Source organism: Lissotriton helveticus, chromosome 1_1 (assembly GCF_964261635.1).
Source record: "Lissotriton helveticus chromosome 1_1, aLisHel1.1, whole genome shotgun sequence".
Taxonomy (NCBI): domain Eukaryota; kingdom Metazoa; phylum Chordata; class Amphibia; order Caudata; family Salamandridae; genus Lissotriton; species Lissotriton helveticus.
Window position 1 is genome coordinate 34,961,771 of NC_136057.1, and position 17,013 is coordinate 34,978,783.

Sequence of the window (17,013 nt, forward strand, 5' to 3'; positions counted from 1 at the left end):
TGTTGTAGCTACTACCCCGGCCAAAGACAATGGGAAATTTGCACACTTGCTGCCTTTCTTGACTAGGGTTATCAATTATTTTTCTTGTAATACAAATTAAAAGTGATAGCCCTTTATTGAGCCTTCTCAGTAACTACTACCCATGAATGGCAGTGGGTAACATGCGCACTTGCAGCCTTTCTTATTTTTTAACATTATTCATCTTCTACTCAATCAACACATCATCTACACATACACACACCTACTTGCTGCCTTTCATGGCTATGGTTATGAACTATTCTATTTCATATTCAAAGTGCAGGCCCTTTATCGAGTCTTTTTGTTGCAACAATCACCCCAGCCGAAGGCAGTAAAAAATTGCACATTTGCTGCCTTTCTTGGCTGGGGTTATCAATTATTCTTGAATTTCATATTCTGATTCAAAATCGAAACCCTTTATCGAACCATTTTGTTGTACCTACTACCCCGGCCAAAGGCAGTGGGAAATTTGCACACCTGCTGCCTTTCTTGGCTGGTGTTATCAATTATGCTTGCATTTCATATTTTGATTTAAAGTCAAGGCCCTTTATCTAGCTTTTTTGTTGTAGCTACTACCCCGGCCAAAGACAATGGGAAATTTGCACACTTGCTGCCTTTCTTGACTAGGGTTATCAATTATTCTTCTTGTAATACAAATTAAAAGTGATAGCCCTTTATTGAGCCTTCTCAGTAACTACTACCCATGAATGGCAGTGGGTAACTTGCGCACTTGCAGCCTTTCTTATTTGTTAACAGTATTCATCTTTTACTCAACCAACACATCATCTACACATACACACACCTACTTGCTGCCTTTCTTGGCTATGGTTATGAACTATTCTATTTCATATTCAAAGTGCAGGCCCTTTATCGAGTCTTTTTGTTGTAACAACTACCCCAGCCGAAGGCAGTAAACAATTGCACACTTGCTGCCTTTCTTGGCTGGCGTTATCAATTATTCTTGAATTTCATATTCTGATTCAAAATCCAAACCCTTTATCGAACCATTTTGTTGTACCTACTACCCCGACCAAAGGCAGTGGGAAATTTGCACACCTGCTGCCTTTTTTGGCTAGGGTTATCAATTATTCTAAAATTAATACAAATTCAAAATGCACGCCCTTTATTGAGCATTCTTTTATTTTTTATATATATTTTTTATTTTAACAGTAAGACAAGAGGAGGCATTACAGATATCAGGCGTCAAACAGTAAAATGCAGATCAGGGACAGGCGGGGGAATTATACTTACAAATAACCGTCGTAAGGAACACACGACCTATTGCGATTTCGCATATAAGAGAAAGAGAAATAAACAGTCTATTGTACGATCAAAGGCAATCCCACCCGCGCTACCTCGTCCTCAATGGTATTGGATAGATAGAGCCAATGTAGACACCCGGACAAGAAAGGATCCATGGAGAAGAAACAGCCCACCTCTCGTAAAAAGGAAAAAGGAAAGAGAAAAGGGCCATAGAACAAAACAAAGGCAAAATAAAAAAACCCTCCCCGAACCCCCCACCCTGCACCCCTGCAATGGCTACGGCCTAACCCCACTAGCAGCGTGCCTGTCGCCCAAGAACTACCCTAAAAGAAGGGAAAAAGAGAGAAAATGGAGGAGGAAAAAGCAAACACACTCCCGGTCTCCCATACCCCCCGCCAGTAGCGACCCCCCCGGAACATAGTAAAATCAATATCCAGCAAAATATACAAACACGTCGGGGGAGTATAGTCAATAACCACCCGACTCCTGTCACATCATAGGCACAACCCCGGCATTGTATAAAGTTCTTGTATCAGGTCCAGGCGATCAAGCTCAGCCCTGGCCAGTACGATCTTTCATAAGAGTCTTTTTCACTCGAGCCGCCATCTTGATGGAAAAGGCAGAGCGTTCATAAAAGTTCACGTCAGTGCAGAAGGATCGAAAACAGGATAAAAGTTCACGAAATCCACCAGTCGAACGAGGAAAGGTGTCCAGGAACAACGAATATCTCCAACAGTCACTGAGAAACTTGTTACCACACAGAAAACCGTCTATAGATGTATTAGGCGGCGGCGGATTCGCGCAGGAGACACTGGCGATAAACACGGGCTGGCTTGTTGTTAATGGGGGACCGCCAAGGCTTATTAAATCCGGGATCTGCACGGGGACCTCGATCTCAGATGTGCAATACAATGCTGGTACCACAGCTAGCTGGAAAGTTAACGGAAAATCGTCCTCCGGTCCCAGGATACCGTCCACTTTTACAATCAGTGTCCGGAACACAGCGATGGTGTGCGATTGGAGCGCACCAATGGCGGCCATGACGGCCTGCAGCGATGGCGTGCCTTCCGTCTGCTCCATCCCCTCTCAATAGGCGATAGAGCAGGACTTGAACCCCGGAGGCCGGCTACTCCGGGGTAACAGGCCACGCAAATCCGATGTCGAACAATGGGCGCTCCTCGTCTGGCAGAACACACCGTCGCCGGTAGCGAGGGCCCCAGCCCGTCGACCCCGAGAGGGTAGCAAGGTCTCCGGGCACCAGACCCCCACCACGGCAGCCGGCGTGGCACGCTGGTGCGTCCTCGGTGTAGACTGTGCGCAGGATCGTCACCAAAAATCAACAATTCGCGGCACACTTCGGGTGACCGGGCTCAGTCCAGGTCTCACGGCCGATGTTGATCAATTCCGATCCAGATAGACTAGAAATCGAGGCCCCGGCTTCCACACGTTGTTAGGCCGATAATGGAAACACGGCGTATCTTCGTCTGCGGAAGAGGTAGAAAACTCGGGATTGCACCTTTAGAAGCAGAAAAACTTCATGAACACGGAAATCTGGTGTGAGTCCAGGATTAAAGGCAGGATATTCGAGCTGCTGATGGAGGTCGGCGGAGCCGGGAGCTTACCCGGCCATCTTGGTTGCTAACGTAGCTCCTCCCTCTATTGAGCATTCTTGATAACTACTACCCGTGAATGGCAGTGAGTAATTTGCACACTTGCGTTCTTTCTACCGCATAGTGTGTGTACTTTGTGCACTTGCATTGTTTGCATAGATGTGATACCCATTTCTCAGGCTCCCACTGCGGAATCCAATGCACATTCTGTGTAATGGACTGGAAAACCAAACACCCACTTCCTTTACAAGGCAGTGGGTAGTTTGCACGTCTGCTACCTTTCTTAATTTTCACCTTATTCTACATCCACTAGCAGAAACACACCTACCTGCTGCCTTTCTTGACTGTCTTTGCCAACTATTATTCTAATTCAAAGTAGTGGCCCTGGAAAGGGCCCGGTGTTGTTACTTTTCAGCACTACCGCCCAGAGTGGGAACTTAGTGCACTTGCTTTGCTTCCTCAGATGTGGGAGCCATTTCTCAGCATCCCACTGCGGAATCCGACACCCGGACTGTATAATGAGAAGGATATCCAAAGATCCACTTCCCTGACAAGGCAGTGGGTAGTTTGCGTATCTGCAGCCTTTCTTATTTTTCACCTTATTCATCTTCTACTCGATCAAGACATCATGCACACGTACACACACTTACTTGCTGCCTTTTTTGGCTGGGGTTATAAATTACTCTTCAATTTCATATTCTGATTCAAACTCATGGCCCTTTATCGAGCCTTTTTCATGTAGGTACTGTCCGGCCAGAAGGCAGTGGGTAATTTATTTTATTTATTTATTTTATTTTTTTTTTTTTTTATTACTGCCTCACGTGGCCTTCCCAGGCCTCTATTCTTAATAATCGTAATATTTTTTCTTTCTACGTCACGGGGCACTCCTAGGCCTTTCTTTAATAAATTATGCGTGCATGAATTTCTGGGTTCTATTTTTGAAGTGTCACGTGCTTTCGTATCTGTTCTTAAAAATTTTATATGCTTGATGTTTTTTTTTTTCTGCATCACGTGGCCTCCGCAGCCCACTATTCTTATTGATCGTACTTGCATGATCCTATTAATTCCTTCTGCGTCACGGGGCCCTCCTAGGCCTTTCTTTAATAAATTGTGTGTGCATGAATTTCTAGGTCGTATTTTTGAAGTGTCACATGGTTTCGTGTCTGTTCTTAAAAATTTTACGTGCTTGATGGTATTTTTTTTCGGTATCACGGGGCCCTCCCAGCTCTCTCTTGCTTTAATTTTGTGCAGTACGTGCTTTGTGGATCATCGTATTTCCTCCCTCCTTATTCTCCCATGACTTTTAATATTTATTACTGCCTCACTTACCCTTCCCAGCCGTCTATTCTTATTGATCGTACTTGCATGATCCTATTCCTTCATGTGGCCCTCCCAGCCCTGCATTCTTATTGAACGTACTTGCATGATCCTATTAATTCCTTCTGCGTCACGGGGCCCATCTAGGCCTTTCTTTAATAAATTGTGCGTGCATGAATTTCTAGGTCGTATTTTTGAAGTGTCACGTGCTTTTGTGTCTGTTCTTAAAAAATTTACGTACTTGATGGTATTAGTTTCTGCGTCACATGGACCTCCTAGCTCTGTTTTGCTTTATTTTTGAAGGGTACGTGCTTTGTGGTTCATCGTATTAGCTCCCTCCTAATTCGTCCATGACTTTTAATATTTATTACTGCCTCACGTGGCCTTCCCAGGTCTCTATTCTTAATTATCGTTATATTTTTTTTCTTTTTGCGTCACCGGGCACTCCTAGGCCTTTCTTTAATAAATTATCCGTGCATGAATTTCTGAGTCCTATTTTTGAAGTGTGTCACGTGCTTTCGTGTCTGTTCTTAAAAATTCTACATTCCTGATGGTATTTTTATTACTGCGTCACGTGGCCTTCCCACCCCTGTATTCTTATTGAACGTACTTGCATGATCCTATTATTTCCTTCTGCATCACGGGGCCCTCCTAGGCCTTTCTTTAATAAATTGTGCGTGCATGAATTTCTAGGTCGTATTTTTGAAATGTCACATGCTTCGTGTCTGTTCTTAAAAAATGTACGTGCTTGATGGTATTTTTTTGTACGTCATATGGCCCTCCCAGCTCTCCTTTGCTTTATTTTTGTGCGGTATGTGCTTTGTGGTTCAACGTATTTCCTCCCTCCTTATTCTCCCATGACTTTTAATATTTATTACTGCCTCACGTGCCCTTCCCAGCCCTCTATTCTTATTGATCGTACTTGCATGATCCTATTCCTTCTGCATCATGGGGCCCTCCTATGCCTTTCTTATAAATTTTACGTACTTGATGGTATTTGTTGTGCGTCACGTGCCCCTTCCAGCTCTGTTTTGCTTTTTTTTTTCCTCCTATGCATGTTAATATTTATTACTGCCTCACATGGCCTTCCAAGGCCTGTTTTCTTATATATTGTGCTTTCATAAATATATATGTTGCATTTTTGTGCTACGCCATGTGCTTTGTGTTTCAACCTACGTACGCTCTCCTAATCATCATATTTGCTCCCTTTTAATCCTCCGCTGACCTTTAACATTTCTTGCTTCCTCACGTGGCCTATACTTATTTTTTTATGTGCTCTAGTTGGCGTACAAAACGTTTGCCTCCTCAGACTGGCATATGTTTCATTCATAAGCATTGTTGGATTTGTAAACTTGGCACTGCGGTGTTGTATTGGCCCTTTATTTGGTTTACGTTCCCTAACCATTTTTCTCTGTATCATACATCGTTTTATGACATGCTTTCGCCAAAATACATGTTTTGGACACTTCACCACTTCATGATCACTCTTTAAGTGTAATTGCTTCCTTTTTAAACTGTATTGGTAATAGTTTGTCCATGATTAAAATGTTAGTCTTGATAGTTATGTATACTATGTATACCAAGGCTGCTCATGTAAATGCTACTACTCGGCCTACAGCAGTAATTGTGCCACCCACACAAGAAACTCTAAATATAAAAATCAAGCCTATCACTGCAGGGCCTGAGCGCCCTTTGTTAAACTGTCATGTTTTCAAACTGCATCCATTTGACAGGCCATACCTCTGTATTTGTATAGACTGTACTCCATATCCCTCGCTTAAACTTTCTGCACAGGGCATATTTTTCAAAGTACATTAATATAAGAAAGGTATTTGTCATATACTTTTTTATATGAGAAACGTTTGTGGTAGGTTGTTAAACTAGTTTTTCTTTAAGAAATGTTACTTTTTCAAAATTAATTTGCAGTAAGCATAACCAGTGATAATTCACCAGCACCTGTTCCATCTTCAGGACCTGTTCCATCTTCAGGACCTGTTCCATTTTCAGGACCTGTACCAGGTACACCACGTTCTACTACATGTAAATTGTGTATATTATGGCTAATAGCGTATGATGTGCATATTGGTTCCTCTTTACAAGCTCATGTGCTTTCATATATTTTTGCAAGTAATCGATGCCTTCCTCTCAAAAAGATGTCTCTCAACACCAAACATAAGTATATTTTCATTCCTATTACAGTAACTTATCTTTAAGTAATAATTTCCCATCGATGTGTGTCCTGAAATTCTCTGCTCTGAAACCTATCATTGCTTTAACATTCAGGTACGACTTTTGCTCAACATATACATTTGTTATTATGTTTTCAGTTTGCAGAATGCTACCCAACTTAGCAGCCAGTTGCCCAAATTTTTACTAATGTAATATTTGTGTGCAATTATAGACTGAAACTTGCAATGAACCTAATGGAGTTATCACGTTTGACTTTAACATTTCAATGATAAATAAGGTCTCAGACTCTAGTGTTGTCCTGAACATTGGATTCTTCTTTATTTTGTTTTTTCATACACGATATTTCATAGATAAAGACATATCATTACTTTTTAACAAAGTACAGTAAGATATTGTCATTATAGTTGTGAATTTTCAATTTTGTTTGTACTGAAGCCATTTGAATATGTTTGCAACAGGTGTAACTGTCTCTAATCCTGGATCTGAAAACACCTAGACTCATGCATAATATATTGCAGACTAAGTTTTTAATTGTTAGCATTGCTGTTATGATGTGCTAATGTACATCTTTTTTTACATTTAGAGTCTGTTCAAAAGTATTGTGGTGTCTGCAACCAAGATACTTCAACAACATACGTGCAAAAGTTAATGGTAAGTACCCTTAATGAGTGTAAATGCAGAATATCAAAATTAAAAGATATAAGTCCTTGGAGTCTTTAGAACGCAGTTCACATTTGTCTGATACAGGCTGTATATCAGTATGACTCAGATAACTGAGGCATTTGCAAGGTTCTTTTTAGAGTAACGTCCACCATGTTGGAAAGCTGGCTATGCACCCTTCCAAGTTATGGAGTCATTACCACGTTTTCCACTAAGTGTTGAGAGATCATTATGTTTACCATGTAAATACATATAAAGTTTTCATTTCAAAAAGCTATTCACCTTTAAACAATGCAACGTAATAACAAGTTACTTTTCACTATCTTCCCAACAGGCCCAATGTTTTGAATGCAGCAGAGGAGTCCACCTTGAATTTATGAAAACAAATGTAAATCCTACTTACCTTTTACTGGTTATATATGTATAAAATGTATTTTTTTAAAGCAACATGTGATCGCATGCAAGATGTCTAATTAGATATTCACACACTCCTGCAATCTAGTGTTGTGTCCAGATATCATGAAAAGTAATGTTGAGATACATTTATTTCAGCTGTCACGATTTGCACAATCCTTTTGGAGTTGGACCAGACTTCCTCTAACTTTTTTTTTGTTGTTGTTATATTTTAAGACCTTTATTATTCAACGTGCATGGTACACAGCATTTAGCTTACAACCCATCCGGGCCAGCCGCGTATATCTTTAACTGTATAACGAATGGTAGATGAACACAGTCTCAAGGCCGACAACCCTGATGTCCGGCGGCATAAATTTTTCCATTTCAGCACTTCACAATCATCCAAACATTTAGTAATACAGAGGTATATGTATAGGCCTGTAGGGTTTTCTCTTTTTTATGTGAACCCGTATATTTAGAGCTATGCTAGCACTCATCAACTCCTTCAAGCGGATAGTGGCCCGCCCTAACACATGTGGGTCGTGAGGAAAAGTGTCAGCTAAGCTTGCCCTCCAAGAGGGCGCGGGGCAACGGTAGCGGAGGATGAGGCTGCACGACTTCTTAGGTGTGTCAGTGAGCCAGTATCTAGACAGCTTATCATTCCCAATAAGAGTGTCTGATGTTTGTATTGGTGTTCAGGTAGGATCACCTCGGCTATGGCTGCTACTCTCAAAGGCCCCTTGGTGTAGTGTGTACAGTAGCCAACTTCAAAGAGCCTGGTCAAAAAGGAGGTGGGACCAGTGCGTCAAGAAACTTCAAAACAGTAACATGGGAAGTATACTTTAAAGGGAGGGGGAGTGTGGGTAGATATAGCCATGTGTTCAGGGAAGGAAGTGCGGTGCCATGGTGTCGGTAGTGGCCAAGTGGGCGGGTAGGCAGGAGAGTATGGTGTGCGGCCCGCCCGCATGTAAAGCATGCAAGGGGGGATCACCACCATAAGGGCGTGTCAAGCGCGGTAGTATAGTATGGTTCGTGAGGTAGCCCTTGGCAGGACTCCCGGTAATAGTTGGGTGTGTGGGGACGTAAGCGTGGGAGGGCCGATGTATACGTCATTGTGAAACAGCCAGGCATGTGGCGTGTGTTGATCTTGACGTGGGAGTCGTGCAGGTAACGATCAGTGTGGCATGTGTGATGGTGCAATGATGCGTGGGCGTCGGGGAGAGGGGAAAAGGAAAATTATATGTGAGTAGGGAAGGCAGCTAGGTGTAGATGCAGGGAGAGGTACGGGGGGGGTAGCATATATCTCTTCACGTGATCCCCTGTTCCACACATTTCTGTTGAAAGGATTGGAGGATGTCATCCCATTGCTGTGCAATTGGGAATTTCCTAAGGCTCGCCGTCTCTTCTCGCCGCAGGACTGTGCTCTCTGCTCGCGCCCAGTTTATGAGCGATAGGCTCCAGTGACGTATGTGCGGAGGTGTGTCGGCTTTCCACCGCTTGGTGAGCAGTCGCTTGGCCGTAATCAGTCCGAGATCCCAGTATCGGGCCTGGACTTTATTCAGCTGTGTGCGTTTGTATAATCCCAGTATGCAGGCCTCCCAAGTCCTCGGCACGTGTTCTTTAGTGCAATGCGTAAGCAGTGCAGTCACCCCATCCCAGTAGTGCTGAAGGGCAGGACAGAGCCAGAGCATATGGAGGAGGTCCGCCCCCACCAAGGAGCAGCGGCTGCAGGCAGTGTCTGTGACTAAAAAATATCTGTTTATTTTGTCTGGGGTGAGGTATGCACGGTGTAGTATGTAGAGTTGTATAATTTTGAAGCGAGGGTTACGTGGGACATTAACCGGACCAACCAGGACCATCGCCCACTCCTTATCTGTCCAGTCCCTCCCCCTGTCCGTCGCCCATTTCTCTCTCAGTTGCACGGTGGCGGGACGAATGTGAAGAAGGAGAACCTGTGCTAGCCAGTGGATTATGTGTGTGCCATTACTCATAACATGAAGGTACTGTATAAAATGAAGTATGGGCAACTCGTCAGATATGTCACCCCAGGCGGCAGTCAGCGTGTGGGTGAGGGAACTGTCCAGCCGGGAAGAATGTGTCTTCCACAAGATTGGCGAAAGGGAGGAGGGCGCCATCGGAGTACAGATCCCCTAGCGTTTCCACTCCCGCAGTGATCCAGCTGTCAAGCTGTGCAGCCGTCAATGCCCCCGTCACAGTCGGGGTGCCCAGTAGGGGAAGTATCGGGGCATATGGTATTGTCATTCGGGTGAGGCGCAGGCAGCGCAGGAAACATCTGCGCGCTACCGCAAGATACAGCTGCGAGGGGCGGGTAGTCCGGGTCAGTGGGTGAAACAGCACTTGAATCTGCAACTGGGACCAGACAGCGGTGTCCGTGGCGGTGTCTCCCAAGTTCTTACCACCTAGCCATCCCGACACCCACTGCATTTGCGCCGCCAGGTAATACAGCTCCATGTTGGGAACAGCCAGTCCTCCCGCTTCAGAAGGCATATATAGTTTCGTCAGCGCAATGCGTGGCCGACCTTTATTCCAAATCAGGTCTCGTAGTAGGACTTCAAGGTCTCGGAACACCCGGTTGGGGACATAGGATGGAATATTGGCAAAGTAGTACAGCAGCCTTGGCAAAACTATCATTTTCGCCAGGGCTACGCGGCTGGGAACGTTCAGCGGTAGAGTTTTCCAGAACCAAACTTGTGATCGGATGGAGGCAATCGCTCGCATCAGGTTCCCCTCCAATATATCCGCAGGGTCACGGTAAATGCGAATCCCAAGGTATCTGAAAGTCGTGGGATACCATTGTAGTCTCTCACCGCCGATGCGTATATCACTCTCGGGCGTATCCGGGTCAAAGGAATAGGCCCCTGATTTGGCCCAATTTACTTTTAAACCCGACATTTCCTCAAATGTGCAGAAAATGTCAGTAAGGGATGCCGGAACATCACTCAGATCCTTGATATAAAGAAGGAGATCATCTGCATATAATGACACCGCATGAAGGCCATCCGCCATCGGTATACCCCACTCCGTACCTCGGGACCTGAGTATCGCAGCCAGGGGTTCCACAGCCAAGGAGAACAGCAAGGGCGACAGGGGGCAGCCCTGTCTGGTGCCCCTCTGCACACGAATAGGGTCAGAAAGCAACGTACCAGTCCGGACTCGGACTGTGGGTCTGTGGTACAAGAGGCCAACCATAGTCTCGTAGTCGTCCCCCAAATCAAATTTGTCCATGACTGCTCGCAGGTAAGGCCATTCCACCGAGTCAAATGCTTTCTCCAGGTCCAGCACCAGGCACCCGGCGCGTAGCCATTGTCGTGTGGCGTACTCCTGTATGCGGAATAGACGGCGGATGTTATGGGACGTGTGGCGTGTTGGTACAAACCCGTTCTGGTCGTGATGTAGCAGGGTGGGTACTATGGGGGCCAGTCGTCGGGCAAGCGTAGAGGCGAGGATTTTATAGTCCGTGTTGAGGAGGGCTAGGGGGCGGTAGGATCCCATCCGCTCGCTATCTCTGTCAGGTTTGAGCAGAGATATGAGGGTAGCCTCATTAAGCGTCGGGGGCAGGGAGAAGTCGTCCGTGGCTGCAGTGTACATTTTCACCAGGTGGGGAATAAGAATGTCTGAGGCGGCCTTGTAGAATTCGGCCGGCAAGCCATCCGGTCCTGGAGACTTGCCATTCGAGAGATTGAAAATGGTGTAGCGGAGTTCCTCGGGGTCTAGCGGTGCTCCGAGGTCATCTTGTTGCGCAGCCATTAGGGCGGGCAACTGTAGGGGTGATAGATACTCGGCTATGTTAGGCAGTGGGATACTCAGCTAGGAGCGATATAACCCCGAGTAGTGACCAGAGAACGCCCCATGTATTTGGCGCTGGGTGTAAAGTAATTCACCTCCCTCTGCCCGTATTGCTGAAATGGGGGTCGAGCGGTCCTCCCGTGCAATCAGCCAGGTCAACAGCTTGCCAGGCCTATCACCCTGTTGATGCGTGCGGGCAGAGTGTGCCGCGAAGTTAATATTGCGTAAGCCTTCCAAGAGGCGACCATGTTCCGCTGTGGCCTCTGTTAGGCGATTGCCTGCATCCCCCTCCGCATTGTGTTCATGATCTAGCAGCTCAGTCTCTAGTCGCATCAGATCATCTTCAAGTTGTCGCCGCATGCGCCCCTGTGTGCCCAGACAGAGTCCCCGAGTCACCACTTTAAACGCGTCGCATCCGGTCTGGGGGGAGGATGCCGTGCCAGCATTGAGCTCAAAGTATTGAGCCGTCTGTGTGAGTAGGGAATCGCGGAAGGTCGTGGCTAGTTAGAGGTCTGGTTGAAGGCGCCATTTGGGGATAGGCGAGTGGGGGAGTTCCCAAGCGATCGCCAGCGTGTGGGGGTTATGATTTGAGTGTGTGCGGCTCATATATTGCGTGTCCTTGACCAATGGGAGAAGATCAGTGGTGATCATGTATCGGTCTAAGCTCACATGTAGGGCATGCGCACCTGACCAGTAGGAATATGTTCGTGTTGTTGGGTTGCGTGTCCTCCATGCATCATGGAGATCCCATTGCATGGCCCAATTGACGAGGGTTTTCGTGGTGTTGTGCGTCTGGGCATTGGCCGGGGGTGCGGAAGATCTGTCCAGATTCACATCCAGGACACAGTTGTAGTCGCCCCCAAGAATCCACGGGATTCCATGCCAGGTCGCCAGCATCGTTGAGAGGCCGTCAAAGAATTTGCCCTGGTCAGTGTTTGGGTAGTACAAAGAGGCAAGTACTACAGGGTGTCCATCAAGTCTGCCTTGGGCTATCACGTATCTACCCTCTGTGTCTATCTGCGTGTCTATGACCGCCCACGGGGTGCCCGGTCTGATCCATATGAGTGTCCCGCGGGCAAAGGAAGAGTACTCCGTGGCGTAAAGCTGTCCGCGCCATCTACGGCGTAGTGTGTGTAACTCAGCCCTATTTAAGTGTGTTTCCTGTAACAGTGCTACGTGAAATTTGTGACGTTTCAGATAAGAATAGATTTGGTAGCACCTCGACGGTGTGTGCATGTCTCTGATATTCCACGTACATATCTTGATCTCAGCCATATTCACCGCTTCGGCAAGAAGTAACCACTCCACCCACCTCCCGTCTCCCAGGCGAGAACTCCCACAGATCCCCCGGCCTCTTCCCCCCACTCAGACCAGACACAGGCACCGGCACATGGAGGAACAGTCTAGGCAAATCTCCAAGGGTGAGGGCGGGATAAGAGTCATAAAGGCCAAACAATGCAAAACAGTAACAAATACCAAAAGGTCGGTGTCGTAACATGTCGCCGTCCAAACACACCAAAGAGGCAAAGAAACAATACTCAAGTCTAGGGGGTAACGTGTGGTAGTACAGTCTCAGCGGTCTACGTATTCAAGTAAGGAAGGAGATCGTTGGTCCTCCCCCGGGCCATATGTGTTGTATGCCACGCAGCCAAAGTCATTGCTCGGGGAGACAGCGCCGCCCCCGTTTCGGGGCCTCAGTTTGGCTAATCATTCAAGGGGAAAGTAAAGTAGATCTCACACCCCAAGTCTCTGGTACAGGAAGGTCACTGGGCGTTAGGGGCAGCGGGCAGGGGGGAGAGAGGGGGAGGGACAGCAGCGCGATCCCACCATCGCCTTACCTTCACAGCGTCTATGTGGCTGGGGGGATACTCACTGCGTCAAGTTCACTCCGTCCATCACCGGGGCGACGGGAGACACCCCGGGCGATGTCCAGTACTTACAACGTCTCAGTGTCCATCTGGCCCCCAATCTGTCCCTGCCGGCCCGGCAGGGTTCGTTAGGACTACTTGCGTGGTTTCAGTGAAGCAAGTCAGCTGTCTGCGGTGTGACATCTGGCAGGTCTACGGACAGCTGGGAGTCCGGTATTCCGTATATAGCCTCATCATCACTTGGAACTATCCGCGAGCGGGTGTCCTGTATGCCGTCCGATGTTGGTGAATTGCTCAGCTGGGAGACTCTTCGGAGTGCATCTTGCTGTTCCTGTATTATTTGGTCAGCGGGCGGGGAGTGGCGCGTCGCTTCCTCTGGGCGGCGGGTCTGTTGGTCTCTGTTCCTGTGACGACGCCTTGGCCCACTTGCCGGTGGTCTCGCCTCATAGCTCTGTGTCTGCCTGGGCGCCGCGTCTGTGCCGCTGTCGAGCCATTCGCTGACTTCTTCAGGAGTATTAAAGAAGTAGGTCTTGTCCCGTGCCACCACTCTCAGCTTCGCAGGGAAGAGTAGGGAATACTTGAGGCCGGCTGTGTGGAGCCTCCGTTTGACCTCCAAAAAAGAGTGTCTTTGACGTTGCACCTGTATAGTGTAGTCCGGGAAGAACATCACAGTGGCATTATCTATACGAATCTCCCCGAGTCTTCTAGTTTCCCTCAGGACTGTGTCTCTGTCTTGATAGTTCAGTATCTTGAAGAGCAGCGGTCTCGGGTTAGAGCCCGTGGTATGTGGTCTTGTGGGTACGCGGTGCGCCCGTTCCACCACGAAGTAAGGCGAGAGTGTGTCTTCTGGTAGCATGTCTCGTAGCCAGTCCTCCGCACGTTGGGCAGGATTATTGCCCTCCCATTTTTCCGGGACCCCCACGAGCCTGATGTTGTTGCGTCCTGCCTCCAGGAACTCCACTCTGTTCAGGAGGTCCTGTACTTGTTTATCCGTCTGGGTGACTCTGGGTTTGAGTTCCGTCACAGTTCCCTCTAGAGTCTTGGTCCGATCAGTCAATTTCCTGTGGTCGTCTCTCAGGTGGGTGAGATCTATGGCGACGCTGTCTATTTTGGATTCCAAGGATGTTCTGGTCAATTGAAGCGACTGTTCCATGCGTTCCATGGCGGCGAGCACGCTATCTAGTCTCGTGGTTACCTGATCGGCAGCCATCTTTTTCAGCGATTTTTCAGTCTTCCCTTTCGGCGGGGCACCTCCAGTTCCAGTGTGAGTCCTTACCCCTCCGGACATGTGCAGGGCTACCTGGCTATCAGCCCAGCCCGGTTCACAGGAGGATGAGGCGACCACTGACTTGCGATTTTGGTGATGGCCGAGTACGGCGGTACGTTGCTGCTCGCGTTAGCTCCAGTGCGGCTGGCCAGTCGGTGTCACACGCGCCGTCTACGTCGTCCCGCCGAGCAGGCAGGTGTGGCAGTATTACATAGCAGGCGCCAATAACAGCTCCGATAGTGCATGGACATATGGTAGGCAACTGGTCGTGAGGCAGCAAACTGTTCAACGTCAGCGAGATCCACAGCACCTCCGGGGCAGGTGGGGCAGGTAGGATGTCCGCGTGGGGACTCCAGAGGGTCCAGAGATATGTGACTGCAGCTTCGCTGCCCCTCCGCGTGTCACCGGGAAGCCAGGCTCCTTCCGGTGTGGAAAGCTGCAGCACAGGGTCTCTCTGTTAACACGAGGGCCTCCCTCCCCTGCTAGGTCCAAGGCCTTCACCCAGTGTCCTACGCGCCTCCGACGGTATCGATCTCTCGGCAGAGGTGCAGCTGGACGATTCCCGCCGGACCCCCACAGGCCAGCCGATCGTGGGGAGCTCAGGGGGGAGCCCGCAGTGGCCGGAGCCAGGCAGCTTCTCCACCAGCGGGGCGTGTGTCCCACTGTGGGGGTTCAGCACCAGTGGGTCCTCGGCGCCTTCCCCGTGTAGGCCCTGGCATCTGATTCAGGCCTCCAGCAGCATCCGCAGTTCACTGCAGCATCATACCTGTGTGAGGGGGGGGCCTCGCTGGGTGTTCACGACCGCTTGGCAAGACTCGGAGGGGGGGGCTTGTTCTCCCGGTCTCTCAGCGTCACCAGTGTTCCGCTGGTCGCACCTCAGGGGGTCGCTATGCCTCCGGACGCGGTACCTGGCAGTCAAGTGGTCGCGCCTCGGGCCCGGGCCCTTACCGGTTTGGCGGCTGGTGTCTGTAGGCCAGGCCCTCGCTCTCCTCAGGCTCAGCCCCACTACAGTTCCCGGGGAACAATGATGAAATCTGGTCGGAGCTGTGGAGGGTTCCCAGGGCTTGTTTCCGGTGGGCGGGGAGGCCGTGCACGTTAGTCCGTGGGCCACATGTGTAGGCCCAAGTGCCAGGCCCAAGCCGCGGCCTCTCGTGGCCTCCTCTGCCGGTCGGGCAGCAGCGAGTCCCGCAGTAGGCCTCTAGGAAAGTCCGGTGCGGACAGGGTCGGTCGTCCGGAGCAAAAAACGGCCAGAATGTCGATACCCACTCCGTGGTGATCCGCCCGCAGTTTCAGGTGGCTGCAAGGAGATTTGACGGAGAATCGGCCCAGGGAAGGGGAGCTCGGCCCGGAGCTCTACCCGGTTGCGACCTCCGCCATTGCGTGCCTAGCCACGCCCCCACCAGACTTCCTCTAACATTCCTACTTAATTTACTTTTTGAAATTGAGCAATTATTTTGTTTAGCTGTTGAAATATAAATTTAAATCTTCCTCCTCTTTGAAAGTCAACAAGCAATACCGCTCCTGTACACATTATTGTTCAATGGTAGTCTAAAAAGTAGTCGTAATTCAAATTCAAAATGCAGGCCCTTTATTAAGCCTTCTGAATGAATGAATAAAGTATTTAATAAAGCGCACGGTGGCCAAGCGGCTTCCTGGCGCTGGGGACCTGATCAGAGCTCAGCAGAGGGAACCCAGGGAATTTAGGAGGGGAATGCCTGAGAGAAAAGAAAGGTTTTCAGAGCTTTGCGAAAGTGAGTGTAGATAGGAATGGAGCGGATGGAGAGAGGAAGACTGTTCCAGAACTGGGGGGCCAGGACAGAGAACCGAGTGCCCCCTGTTCTGGATTTACGGAAGCGAGGGATATGAAGAAGAGAGAGAGAAGAAGAGCGAAGAGTGCGGATCGGGGCATGAGAAGAGACAAGAGAAATGATAAACAGGGGCGCAGAACGGAAATTAGCCCGAAAGGCTAGACAGGCCAATTTGAAAAAGGATCTGTAGTGAACTGGAAGCCAGTGAAGTGATTGGAGAACCGGGGTGATATGAGAAGATTTGGGGAGGGAAAGGATAAGGCGAGCAGCTTGATTTTGAATGGCCTGCAGGCGGCGGGATTCGTAAGCAGGTATGCCCACGTACAGACCATTACCATAGTCAAGGCGGGAGTTGTCGAGGGCCATGACTATGGATTTAAGTGCATCAGTAGAAAAAAAACGTCAAATTTTCCGGATTAAACGAAGAGAAAGAAAGCAAGAAGACACGACGGAGCTGATCTGACTGTGCATGGATAAGTCATGACTGACTTTAATACCAAGAGTGCGAACAGAGGAGGCGGGCACCGGGGGGGGGACCAAAAGAAAGGGGCCAATGTGCAGGGGACATGGGGTTGGAGGGACCACCAGTGAGGACAAGTTCCGTCTTGTCTGGATTGAGCTTCAGATGGTTAGCGCTCATCCAGTCAGAGATAAAAACTAAAGTGGAACAGAACTTGGGAAGAGAATCAGGGGTAGCGGAAAGATCAAAGACGAGCTGGAGGTCATCTGCGTAATTATACACAGAGACCCCCATCTCAAGAAGAGAGGTGATGAGGGGGTGAATATAAAGATTGAAGAGAAGGGGGGAG

At 48.6% G+C, this 17,013-nt stretch overlaps 1 protein-coding gene across 1 annotated transcript in view; it reads right to left on the reverse strand.

The window, feature by feature from the left end:
* The window catches only part of LOC144757626 (olfactory receptor 6Q1-like), a 100,633-nt gene extending 89,411 nt beyond the window's left edge, over window positions 1-11,222 (reverse strand). Inside the window, exon 1 of the mRNA XM_078646390.1 lies at window positions 10,662-11,222. Coding sequence (XP_078502516.1) covers window positions 10,662-11,222 — 561 coding nt within the window. The remainder of the gene's footprint in view (window positions 1-10,661) is intronic.
* Between the last annotated feature and the right edge of the window lie 5,791 nt (window positions 11,223-17,013).